The sequence below is a fragment of the Aythya fuligula genome, chromosome 9 (assembly GCF_009819795.1).
Source record: "Aythya fuligula isolate bAytFul2 chromosome 9, bAytFul2.pri, whole genome shotgun sequence".
Lineage (NCBI taxonomy): Eukaryota > Metazoa > Chordata > Aves > Anseriformes > Anatidae > Aythya > Aythya fuligula.
The window spans coordinates 4,542,314-4,556,247 of record NC_045567.1 but is presented as its reverse complement, the minus strand read 5'-3'; the positions used below and the strand labels follow the sequence as shown (position 1 = coordinate 4,556,247).

Sequence of the window (13,934 nt, the reverse complement as noted above, 5' to 3'; positions counted from 1 at the left end):
TTTGCATTGCCATTTTCCTCTCCTTCATTCCAATGAGACAGCTCATGTAATACATATCTACTCAATGCTGGCCTGAATTGATCATCATATACTGTACCTTGCTGAAGTATTTTTGGCTGTCATACTTAAGGTGTTTTGGATATATGTATATTTGGTTCTTGTATACTCTGTAAGGCCGAGAATATTTTGTTGATTCCTGCACAAACTCCTCAACTTCCACGGTAGGTTGATGTTCCTTTATGTCATTAAATGGCTTGATTGGAATAAAGGATGAAGTTACACAGTCTTCAAAAGAAAAGAAAAGAAAAGAAAAGAAAAGCATCACTTATTAAGTTTCTTTACACACAAACTTAAGTCACATACTTAGTCTTACTACTAAGAATACAACACATTGAGATGGAGCAGATCAAACCCTGCTGTAAGCTGCATCCACATAAATCTGGAATTACAATCCACCATCCTCAAATGGTTTATCTCACTGAAATTAAACAGTACAACACTAAAAAAACTTTTGACATACACAGTAATTGAAGATGCTTGACAGCATAACAGCACCACTGGCACACTCAGTTTCAACTAAGTTATGAATATGTGATACTGTTTTTAATTAATTTTACTGCCCAATATCTCATTTAATCTTTTCTATCATCTAATGACATAGTAAACCAAATGAAGAAACAAGTATTGCAGAACTAGATTGAATACATGGTTCAGTTGGGATGACTGAAACCAGATCAAGAAACAGAAGGTGAAAACAAACATTATCACCCAGACAGCAGTCACAGCCAAAGATCACAGATTCTCTGTATGTCTGTACCATTAAATTAGAGAGACATTTCATCAAAATTCTTTCCTTGAACCCTACAGTAACACACTGGAAAAAAAAATAAAAAAAAAATGTTGGGAGGAAGTTGAAAGAAGATGGTTATTTCTCATATATGATATTTTCCGTTTTACTTCCTTCAAAACTAACACAAGAAGAAATTGCTGGTTTCAGGATTGCACAGGTCTTTGGGAGACCAAAGGGGCAAGGGGAGAAGTGTCTCTGTTCCAGCTGCAGCAGGCTGGTTTGTTTTGTTTCAAACAGACATGGAAAACTTTCTTCCTAGCCCACTGTCCACTGAAACACACACCTGCCCAATTCACTGGTACACCCAGCCAACAGACACAGCTCCTGAATTCAACTGGGAAGATCCATGAAAACTTCTGTTTTTCCCAAACAAAATTAGCAGCAGTGAAAGGGAACTGCTAAATTAAATCACTTGCACTCGTCAGCCAGAAGGGACCACTGATGGCTGTAAAGAACCCTTGGGAATGCTTATTCTCCCTAGCTCCAGCAGCAGGGCACAGCAAGTGATCTCACAAACTCCTCTGTTGGTCAGTGGGGACACATGAACTTCTGCGTGTTTGCTCTTCCGCTATGAAGTTTCCCAGTACCTGGGGACTGCTCACTGGCCTTGGCCTACACAAAGATAAGATCAAAGGCTAAACAGCTTCCCACTGTCTGGACAAGGCTCAGGCAACATATCTGAAAAGAAAAGGATGTGTTATATCTTCATTTTTAGCCAACTGCCCCTCAAATTAGATTTATAAGCATTCTGACTGTGTCTGGTTTTGAACATCATTAGCCTTGACTCTCATTAGAGAAATCCTGGGGCTGACACAAGGATTAGCATGCACATCTAAGGCCTGTTTGCAGAAATCTTGCTGCGTGCTCAACACACCGCGCTTCTCGTAGCCCATGGAAAATTCACGGGGAAATAGAAATAACGTTGAACCGAACACAAAAAGGGATGATAGAGCAACCAGGAAGCTTTTCAATACCAGCAGCTCAGATGCACTCTACAGGCCATCTCTGCTCTCTTCAGAAGAGACAGCAACAACAGCAAGAAACCGCCTGGAGAAAAGCAAGCCTTACGGAGTCAGTTGTGAAGGTCAGGTCTCTGTGCCTCACATTTCACAGACATTTATGCAGAGGCAACAGCCCAGTTTGCTTCCAGCCACGTTGGCTCTTGGCTGCAAGGCCACCTGCACTTCCCCATGATTGCCCTGCACATGAATGGAGCCTCCCAGCTCTGGGTTTTAATGTGTGCTTTGGGTGAGGGGCAAAGCAGGGGACATGGCTGCTGCCCTGCTGCCAGCTCCAGAGCTTGGACAACAAGCAGGGACCAGGCAGCACAGGTGAAAGCTTCAGAAATCTGTTTTCTCTCTTTCCCTTTGCTAGACATACACATTTTTTTTTTTACCCTCTCATGGAGCAGCAAAGCTAATAGTTGTCTATCAGCTTAAACACTGTCAGACATCATCTCCTGGTTCCTGGTATACCCCCATCTATAGCTCTTTGTAGCTATAGCAAATGAAGTCTTATAAAAGCAAGGATCTACTGCAGTTGTCTAATGCAAATTGATGGTAATGTGAAGCAGAGCAGTGTCGGTCCCCAGAGACACAATCATACAGCAGCGTCTCAAGAAGATCTGCAGCCAACTTCCTTTTCCTTAACTCTTCTTGGCAAATAAAGATTTTAGCACTAGCTAAGCAAGACTTTATTTTCAGTGGGAAGGGGGTGTTACAACAGAACTGCTTACTGCTGTTACAGGGGCTTCCTTCAGAGCTGACTGAAATCAAGAAGAGTTTTCACAGAGGTTTTAAAACATCCTACAGCATGTAACTTTTCTCTTACAGTTTTAAAATTATTTTACAGCCTAACTCAGAGTAAGACAAAATCTTGTGGTGCCAAAGAAATCTGTAGGCTGTTACTGTTCAGAGTGAGGGAATTTTCAGTGACTTTCCACACTTACTGGGCACCTTAGCAGCAAATACCTTCTAAAACCAGACCTTCACTTGGCCTCAGTGCACCGAGCCACATAAAAATAAAAGGACCAAGCTGTTTTGGACCCTTTTGCCTTTTTTTTTTTTTTTTTTGCCCCTACTCTTATCAATTTCTTTAAATTCCAAACATAAAAATATCTTTTGAAATGTTAGTGAAACTATTTTTTATATCTAATACCATACGAAGATGGTATAAAATATGTGATGATCACACATTTTAACATAAACTAATATAACTGCACAGAACATATTTTATCTACATCCCTGAGGAATCATCTCCATTTTGATCCTGAGCAGTTGCTCTGCTTGTTTCTGAGCTAAACAAGAGGGCCTACGAATGTATCGACATCAGAATAAAAGTGACTGTTAAACTTAATTAACTCAGATAGTTCTGAGCTTTTTGCAGTTGTAGGTCACAGAACTGTAGCTGTTGAAATAAAAAATTTAAAAAGAATTCAATTAGGAGTACCCACACTAGTGTTTGTTGTATTGATGCCAGAATTGCCTCTGAGTGAAGCCCTCCATCTGCTCTGCATTCCTGAAACCTGCTGGTAATCACGTGCTGATTCCCAGAAGATATGTGCATCACAGTCCACATCAACATTGCCAGGCTCTTAACCTCTGGCTACAGAAGCCCAGTCAGGTCTTTGGCCTAATCCCTCAGAGACCAAAAAGTGGTCCCTGCACTTTCATCACATGTGGAGGCAACATGTTGTGCTCTGTACTGTATGTTTGGGCAGTTGCAGGAGGAAAAGAAAGGTGCAATTAAATGAAAAAAAGAGTTCAGGAACGTTCCCTTCCCAAACAAATGTATATGTTTTTCTGCACAACGATGGACAATTCTACCAGAATGTCTCTCATTTGTGTCTCATTACAACAGGCTATTAGAAAACCTATGACAATTTCTTATTTAATAATAATGATTAATTATATAGTGGAATCATACTTGGATGTTCCAAAGGAACACAATCAACTGCGATCTCCAAACTGCCAGGTATGGTCTGTATTTTGCTAATCTTCTCTGCTCTGCAATGACAGAAATGGAAACATTTTAGAAAATTAGAAGAGGGGAGATAAGACCCAAAACAGAAATTAAGCTGAAATGAAAATCAAACCCTGACTTAAGACATAATTCCTTATCATACAACTATTAGCAGTTAGACTCAAAACAAATGCAACATCAGGGAAGAAATGTCTTTTTTTTTTTTTATTGGCCTCATTCTTTCTCATGCCTTCTCTTTGAGGCAATGTCACACTTATAAAAGAGGAAGAAACTGATAAAGTAATGATGAACCTTACAAGAATTAACTTACCCACTTTTTCTTTCTACAATCTGAATCAAATGTTCTTTAAAAGGACTTGTGTGACCACTGAGACAAAAGGAACTCACAGCATCATGGCTTCTGCAAGTGCCATGCTGAAAAGGGACCAAGACACACTCCTTGTGCCCAAGCAACTTGAGACATGCCAGAACTAAATTGCTTTTATCTAGGAGATGTTTCAGACAGACAAAACCAGCAGGGGCAGCTCTTATTACATCATGAATGTCCATGAAGTTTATTGACTAGTAACAGTAATAGAAGAGATTAAGGGACTGATCCAATCCCTGTAATATTTTAATCTTTTTATGATCTGATTTCATATAAATGGAATTGGAAAAAAATAATTATATTAATTTATTTCTAGGTGCATTTGGTGTAGAAGGCACAGGAAGAAATTCAAGGTTTAATTCTCATGTCACTCATCTGGTAAAAACAAAGTCTTTGCTCTAGAGTTAATCTGATTTACACCTGTACGAAAGAACATTCAGCCAAACAGCTATTCACTAATTTACACACTGTCAAGCATTTGGAGAAGTTTTTTCCTTCCAGTGTTCACTCTGCAGTTTGTCATGGAGACTCAAACAAACAAAAGCAAGAGTTAGAGAAACCATTAAAGAAAGCTTTTTCATTTTGCCCCCCTACCCCCCCCCTTTTTTTTTTTTTTTTTTAAAAAAAAAAAAAAGAGTGTTCTCTTGTTGGCTACTTTACCTGCATTTCTCCTGATAGAAGCTAATTTAAGAAACCACTATCTTTAGGTTATAATACAATTCATTAACGTGCCAAACGACTTTCCAGTTTTCCTGGAATTTCTAACCTAAAGCAGTCTTTGGCAGATGTTGGACTAATGTGAAAAACACTAATTTAATATGGCTACTTTGGCACTGTGCTAAATGATGAAAAGAGCTGTGAAAATTATTCTGTGCAGCTTTTTAAGGCTTTTATACCTTCTCAAACCAAATTAAAATCTGTTCCTTACCTTCTGTATTCTGCTATTAGCTTAATCAAATCTTCCATGGAAATCTTATTACTTTCTTGCCTGAATAAAGGTGAGAATCGCGAGTCTCTGTCAACATTTCCCTGATTATCTCTGAACACTGGTCTATAAAGAAAGAAAAACAGTATGTTTATAAACACTCACCCATATACATTTGAACATTTGAAATTGTCATGTAATGTTTTAATAATGATATGACCTGAACTCTTCCACAAATTCCTGGGATGCCTGCAGAGCTTCACACAAGAAAGCTCTTCTGAGCTGTGTATTTGTAGATGCACAGAGTTTCAGCTTATTTGCATGCACAGCCCCAGTCCTGCGAAGACTTAAGACTGTGCAAAGACTTAAGATCTTACACTATGCAAACAGTCCCCACTCACCTTAGGTGTAGCAGAACTGCTGACAGCTCAGAGTTTCAGCATTTTAATGCTAGTAAAGACCATCATTAAGTTCAGCACCCACCCATCCCATTCTCCTCTTTTTTTTTTTTCTGTAGCTCTCAGTTGACAAAGCTCAAGTATACAGAACCTATCTAGAACCCACTCGCTACCTCACCCCCTACTGATAATTTAAATAATACAAATTTTAGCAAGACATCAAATCCCAACCATTAGATCTCATCATGTAAAGAAGTGTATGCTTTTACAGAACCAGTGTAGAGACCTCTAATGAGTTTTCCTATGCATTAACTCTGTTCTGTGTCCTCCAGAAGCATGATACCAACACACTGCAGCTTAACTTTCCTTCACAAAACTAGTTCGTGGAGCATCAACTACATTTTTGGTGAACCAGCTACAAAGTGACAAATGAGATGGAAAAAAAAGGATATCCATTTATATCTGGGAACAATAAGTATCAGCTGCTGTGTGCACAGAAAAACGTGCTCAGATATTTCCATCCCTGCTCATTGACACTTGCAGGATTTAATTAAGACATTCCAGTGCCCTTTGTATAGTCCCAAGGGTCACATGCACACTGGCTGGACTGGATAATGTAACAGCTATCCAAATTAATGAACCTTGGATTCAACTGTTGTATGCAAAAACATTGCTTAACAAAAGTAAAATGTTCTTGATGCTAAGTGCAGCTCTATGAATCATTTGGCCAATCTTTCTTCTTTAATTTACTTCTCTGTTCCACTGCCAATGAGAAGAGGAATTGATGCCAGCACAAATTGTTGCCAGACGCAAAATAATAGAGTAAACTTTTGGAAGAGGATCCCAAGGATGAGTATAAATGCACCATGTCCTAAATTAATTAACTGAGAGAAACACTATTATTTCATTTCTGTGTAACTAGAGAATAATCAGCCCTCTTCTATCAGACTTTTGCCTCCAAGAATTACAGGGAATAAGGTCCACACCAGTATGCACCGACAAAAATCTTAAGTTATTAGGGAGAAAACGGACCCAATTTCTGGCAGCCACCATTTGTTTCACAAAGCCTATTAAACTGCTGTTGGAGAAGATAAGAAAGACAGGACTTAATAATTATTACAACATTGGTGACATTATTATATTTTTTGGGCTCAGCATTGCTTCCTTCCTCTCCAAACAGAGTGGACCAAACCATTCAAGTAAGGAAAACGGACCCAATTTCTGGCAGCCACCATTTGTTTCACAAAGCCTATTAAACTGCTGTTGGAGAAGATAAGAAAGACAGGACTTAATAATTATTACAACATTGGTGACATTATTATATTTTTTGGGCTCAGCATTGCTTCCTTCCTCTCCAAACAGAGTGGACCAAACCATTCAAGTAAGCGGTTTTGGCCATGGCACTGGGCTCTGCGTGGGGATTGCTGAGCAAACCCAGCCTGTTCAGGATCCCATGAACTAAATCCAGTCCAGGCTAACCACTGCTCAGCACGTGGGGGCATGGAGGCACTTACCAAAACAGGGCTGAGGAAGTTCACAGTGCCAAAAGAACCAAGTCTGTGCTGGAAGTAGCTTACTCCAAGAGCTCTTGCTTCTACAGGTGCAATTTAGACACCCACTAAAAAGAAGCTAACTCCTACGAACAGGTATGCTTTGTGCCTTCAGGGAAGAGTTAGATTGCTTTCTGCTAGCAAAACTATACAGTATCTCCATGCTCCTGGCCTCACTAAAGCTGAAGAATTGTCAGAGCAGCAAGTATTCTGTGTTTTACACCTGCAGTTAAGTAACCACACTGTCATGTATCACTAGATCCTTTTAGGTTGCTGGGCACTGATGGAGCAAGAGAGCTCCTTCGCACAGTGCACAGACTGAAGGCATTGTAGGGTGACAACTGTCAAGTAAAACCAAAGGAAACATAATAAAACATTTCAATAGTCCAGAAGTCCAATACTTATCTAATGTATTAATGATTCCTTACTGCCTGCTATTTATTTATTAGGTGGACTTCCGTAAGAAAAAATTCACAGAACTAAAATCCTGAAGAAATTTGAAAAATTAATTCATGGGAAAAGTATGTATTGGTTTGCATTAAAGAAAATGAGATGCTTATTCAGTATTTTAAATGTTTCTTTGATTCCACTGTTGTGATATAGTTAGCCGATAGTCCACAATTACAATTCTTTAAATGCAGAAAACCTACACGGTGCTCATCATTTAACACCGAAACATATTTTTAGTAGTAGCTAAAAATGTGTGGAAAAATTGCTCACCCTCAGGGTTAGGGAAGCAGTGTGAGGTTTGTAGTTGCTGTAAAGGAGCACAGCCTCACTAACTTCAGTGATGCCAACCTGCACCAGCTGAGAACCTAACCAGCAGCTGTGCACACCACTGAAGGATCCAAACACTAGGCTCTAAAACACGTTTATGAGGGTGAGGAAGGTTTGAAGAGAAAGCAGAGTGTAAAAACTAATCTCTGTGAATGAAGTTTCCCCACGTCTACAATATGTAGATCAGGCACATATTTGCAAACTTTGGCAGTTCTGGCAGGAATATGAGAAGGGAAGATGGATTTGACACCCTGTAATTCTGACATATAATGTAATTATACCTGAGAGCATACATACACCGGAGCACACCAGCACCAGCAAGAAATCAGGGAGGAACCCTGAGTCATCCTCCTGAACAATGCTAACAAACTGAATGCCACAAAAGATAATTAAGATTGTCAGTCACTTGCACAATACTCAACTGCCAGATTTTGGCTTGCTAAATGTATACGTAAAAATCACATTGTGACCATCTGCTATTGCTTTAAGGAGGAAAATTTCCACAGAAAAACAGGAGTGTGGCTAATGCCAGAATGAACTAACTGGAAAACACATTTCCAAACCCACGGTTTTGCTATTTATCATAGCCAAACCATTTTTTTCCCTGTAGTATGATAGCATCCTGTGGAAATTTCTTTTTTCAAGCTATGAAAATAGAAATAGATTTTATAGGGCCAAATTATACTTGGATTTTACCAGAGTCCTGAGTAATGTTAATACATAAACAGATATATACGATGGCTGAATTTGACCCAATGGACTAAATAAGTTCCTTGTGCAACTCCACTGGTACCAGCAAATTCACACACTTGGTGGACAACGATTTTTAAATTATGTTATCTCACCACCATGCTATGATTAATCATGAAAAGGCTTAAGAGCTGATAAGTACACCTGAGTATATTTTCTGTGGTTAATTCTACAGAGAGAAGGAAAGCTTTTTAATGTTAAGGGCAGTGAAGCACTGCATTGGGATGCCATTCAGAAATCCTGCCTGCTGGAGCTGAGGGATGTCCACAGATCCCTGGTACATCCTCTGCTCACGTGCATGCCCCCTGCCTAATGCACACACAGTAAGTCTGAAAAATGTTGAATTGTTGCACATTTGCTAGCACCAGTAACATGTATTCCCATTTCTATTTGGGAAATCACAGCCAGAAATATTGGTTAGACAAACATATGATGTAAAGATCTTTTCAGTCTTGTTTTCTGAGGAAAATAACAGACTAACAGTGGAAGGCTGAGGAATACTCAGGCTCCCAGGTATCCAATACCCACCGTATTGAGGCATGCACACACACAAATAATGACTGAGTTAGAGGACATATCGTTAATGGCACAGCAACCACCAACAGTCAGCAAGGACAGAGTTAATAAAAAAGCCTCGAGTCTGATGCCCAGCCTGTACCCCTTGCCGTCACACCATCCATTACATGCTAAAAGTAGCCCTGTCAAACCAAGAGACACCCATCAATATAATTTTGAACAGTCCTTTGGCTACACAGAACCAGTAAATATTAATGAACATCCCTGAGTTTGCTATGACAGATCAAAACACATTATCTGCCTTTCCCCTGAGCATGCACATATTTTTCCTGTTCCTACTGGATATTGACAAAAATTTATGTCAATAAAAATAAATGACTCTTCAAGCAGCCATACCTTGGTGTGTGCTTTCTCCTTTGCCATCTAGACACCATGTTCTAAAACATAAGCTTTCACCTACACGTTTAGGGGCAGACCAAGCACTTCTGGTGCTCCACACTTCCACACCAGGAGAAGACAGCTCTCCCTAACGGGCACAGGCAATGCCACAGCATCACATTTTCACCAACACTCTTTTCCTTCTTCCCTCCTACAGTTTCAGGTAGCCCTCCAGAAGGCCTGCCACTGTCAGAACAGATGCCACAGAAGAGGGGGAATGCTTGCAACTTGGCAATGGACAGCTTTCCTTTTTACAGGGGACATAACCTATTTCTTACTCTGTGCATGACAGAAAGAAGAGAGAGCTGTCACAGGGACACACAGGGGGGCTTGGGCAGAGATCTGTTACCACAGGGTTGCAGCAAGCTGAGGCAATGACAGAAGACTGTAAAGGAAAAGACAGAGAGGAGGAAAGAGAAAAAAAAAAACATGCAAATCTGAAGGGATAATGAAAGGAAGAAAGCCATATATGGTTAGGGGAGTTGACTTAATTGAAGGTGACCAAGAAGCATGTGAAAAAAAATAATGAGGATGAGACCAGCAAGTGGCATTGAACAACCTGTACAGTGACCCATGGGAAAGGAAACAAATTATCCAGGAGAACTGAGGGAGAATGAAAACCAAACGCTGCCACTGCAGTGACCAGCAATAAAACCCGACTGACCTTCCAAACAAGAAAGTAACAGGCCTCTATTACCTAGTAGCCTCTAAAAATGCAAGAGGACCTAAAGCATTCTCATTACCACAATCAAGGTGCTGTTTTGGGGGCACCATTAACCTCCAGATTCTTGGTTAGATTTTTCTGAAATACAACAAGCATCATTACTAGAACAGAGCTTCTGACTTGCGCATCTGTATTTTAGGCCGTCACTACGTCTTTGCCTCAGACCGTAATTACCTTTGAAGGAAATTATTGTGAAAACTCTGATTTTGAAATCTTTTTTTGGTAATTTTTAGCACCAAATCACCAGTGCAGCTCATGATAAGTTGATATTCTGTCAATCACCTCTGCTACTCTCTGGCAACTTTACTACTTACCTATAGAAAAGATTCCACCACAGTGACATTTAATTAGAATATAACTGACATTCATCTGTGTGAAAAACAGGGCAATGGAATAACAAAATTGCAGGATCTTTTGGGGTCCTGCACTACATAGTAAGTTGTGCTTAGCTTGAGGCAGAAAAAGTGGAAAAGAAAAAAAGGAAAAGCATCCAAAAGCAGAATAAGCTAAAAGATACTTCTACAGATTATAAGAAGAATTAATACATACCTCACTGACCAAGCAAATGGCATGCGGTATTTCCCCAGCTTGCTGCAGAACTGCTTATTTGATTTTAACACTTTCTGTGCACACTAAAAAAAAAAAAAAAAAAAAAAAAAAAAAAAGGAAGAAAATATTAACTATTTCACCTAGTAATATCTATAGTAATATCTACAATGCAGCACAGAGTATTTCCAAGTTCCACTCTCCTGAAGGGGCTGTATTGGCCCTAAAATAATTTAGCTTGATACTGTCCATGACAGAAAGTTCTGGGATGGACAGGAAAGGCATCACAGAACTGCTAACAAATTAAACTCCATCAGCATCCCTTCAGTCAGAACTATATTAATTACAATTTTTATTCCAGTTTGCAGGAATATACCCAATACAAATGCACTGCCTGTTCTCAGAGAAACACAGATAGGTGCCTACCCCAGTTACGCTAGTATACAAAAAGCACTAGCTTATAATTTCTAAAAGATTACTGAAACAGAATTTCACTTTGCTGGGACATAATTTGCAAAGAAATGCACCATGAATTGATTTTTATGCTGCAGTCAAAATGGTATTTTTTCCATTCTGTGTAACTGGGTGAGAACATCTGTCATACTGTATTGGTTACTGCACGTAAGGATTTTATCTTACCAAAGTTAATGAAGTTTGGACATTTTTTTTTCTTAGGGGTGGGCCTCATGTGAGTATGCCCTGTTCAGCAACCACAAACCGATGAGATTTACAAGCAGAATTTGCAATGTCTTCAGCTTCCAATACGCTGACAAAGAAGGAACTCGTGTTCCTGTAACATTACCTTAAAAGAATCAGGATTCTTAATGTAAGGTTCAGCACTGCTGGCAATGTTTCCTGTGAGCACCTTCTCTATTTTTGCTACTAATACAATCTCAGAGTGAGGATTACTTATGGAGAAAAGAGCCTATGAATAGAAAAGAGAGCAGTTAAAAGGTACATAGTGATACTGGAGAAATTAAATACTACCGGTGCTCTTTGCTGATGGAAATGCTATCAAAACAAATTCAGAAAAAAATTACAGAGGATGCATCTCTACACTCCCAAGACATCCAGATGGAAACTAAAATTTTCCTGTTAGTACTGCAGTAAGCTTGTGCATACAAAGCATCTTGCAAAGATTCTGACTCTAGACAAGAAACATACGACCATCACCTAACCTAACTGTTCCTCTGGTACAATGCTTAAACACTGGTCTAAATCAGCCACACCTCAGGGGAGTGACTGAGAAGAAAAAATGTAATGTAAAGGGAATGGAGGGGGATGGGGTTTATAGTACCAGCAAGAATGTGGGAGTGCTTTGATATTAATACAGAGGATAAATGAGACTAAGTTACAATTTTTTTGGGCTGATTTAGGAGATGTCAGAGAAAGAACCCAAAGAATGCAGGAAACATGGGTGGTTTCTCTAAATGACAGACACTAATTTTTTTGAGTTTTGATTGTAAATATTGTGTAGTTATACAAGCACCACTGATACACACACACACACACAAATATATTGAAAACATAAACCACCCCTAGCAGAGAAATTCTCTGATGAAAATGAGTACTACTACTGAACTATGATGCGAGTCACTAAGTCACGCAAGTCACACATGGAATACCTGTTTTGGATACTTCAGCCATTCTTCTGGGAACCCCTTGACTTTTGGTTCTTCGATCTCATTTGAATCTATATTTTCAACAGTGCCATTTTCTAATGAAAATGAATAACCTGAAATCATCTGTCTAACAAGAGTGTGGTTCATATCCACATGAAAATCAGCAGAGATCTTCCTGCCGTCCCTGACGTCATACAGTGCCACACTCACAAAGAAAGGCTCTACCTGGAAAAAACAACAACACCAGAAATAAAACATGGTACTAACTGAGAGTGAGAGGGTAAACTCCATCTTTTATTAGGCCCACACAGCTAGAAAAAAAGAAATCAAAGACTGTTTACCAATTATTAGATTAATTGAAACCCCCCTCCCCTCCCTTTGGCAACAATTCTTCCAACTTCCAAGGGCTTTTAAAAGTAGTGTGTTGACACTGAGCCAGAACGAATGGCAGCTAACACAGAAACTTGCAGAAAAAGAACACAAATGTATCTGTCACAGACAACAACTACAGTAAGGAAGGGAACCCAGAGAAACTTCACAGAATTATTTCAATGTAGAATTGCAATCATTAAAAATGGAGTGATAGTGAGGGTGGGCTTTCCAGGGATCATAAGAAATGTGACACAAAAATGATGACAAATGTAAGGAGATGAAAAATGTTTACTGGTAGAAACACAAACGTGTGGGTGTATTATTCAGTGGGAAACACATGTTCCATTTTGCTAGGAATCCAAGAGCGTTCAAATAGCTCTGACAGTACCCACTTGTTCTATCCCATAGTAACAAGGAATTAAATCCTATGACTGCAAATAACCTCTACAGAGCCCTCACAGTTCTGATGAAACACATCAGTCAGGATAAGAATGACCAACTTGTGATGACAATTTCTGAGCTGTCTGGAAATCAGAATCTTAAAATTCTGGAGATAATGAACAATGCATCAGCAGGTACAATATTCTACGCTTTTGCAGACTCTGTAACGAATTATTGCATGCCCTTAGTGCAGTTATCATGACTTCATTTAAACAGCTATTCCAGTCTGCCAAAAAAGTATTGATTACATCATGCTGAATATGCACTCATTGTAGAGGTCATCTGCAAATGAAAATAAGTAAATAAAAAAATAAAAATCAATGCCTCATATGTAATGCATGGAAGTTGAGTTGCCAGGACACTAATTTCTCAGAACTTTCCTGCTTTAAGGCAGAACTAACTAATGGAACTAGTTATGGATTGACAGCTACAACTTGCTTTTCCCTACCCTTTTTTTCTTTAAGTAAAAATAAGAAAAAAATTCTGTTTTGTCCTTTTTTTTATTATTATTTATTTATTTATTTTTTAAACAGATGAAGCATCCAGTCCTTTTTGTTTTGCCATCTCATCAGTAATTTCATCTGACTGGTCACCAGTCTCTCTGAAGAGCATCAACAACAAAAAAATGCACAATCTACCAGCAACTGATATTCAGTTGCCTCCTTACAGTACTGGC

The 13,934-nt window shown here is 39.1% G+C and overlaps 1 protein-coding gene across 16 annotated transcripts in view; it reads right to left on the bottom strand.

Moving 5' to 3' along the window:
- Positions 1-13,934, bottom strand: part of DOCK10 (dedicator of cytokinesis 10) — a 149,523-nt gene that overhangs the window by 52,220 nt on the left and 83,369 nt on the right. For all 16 annotated transcript variants that reach the window (XM_032192891.1, XM_032192897.1, XM_032192893.1 and 13 more), the window contains exons 12-17: positions 12,449-12,670; positions 11,626-11,748; positions 10,827-10,909; positions 5,128-5,250; positions 3,776-3,855; positions 98-285 (exon numbers count right to left, since the gene is read on the bottom strand). In XM_032192891.1, coding sequence (XP_032048782.1) covers positions 98-285; positions 3,776-3,855; positions 5,128-5,250; positions 10,827-10,909; positions 11,626-11,748; positions 12,449-12,670 — 819 coding nt within the window. The remainder of the gene's footprint in view (positions 1-97; positions 286-3,775; positions 3,856-5,127; positions 5,251-10,826; positions 10,910-11,625; positions 11,749-12,448; positions 12,671-13,934) is intronic.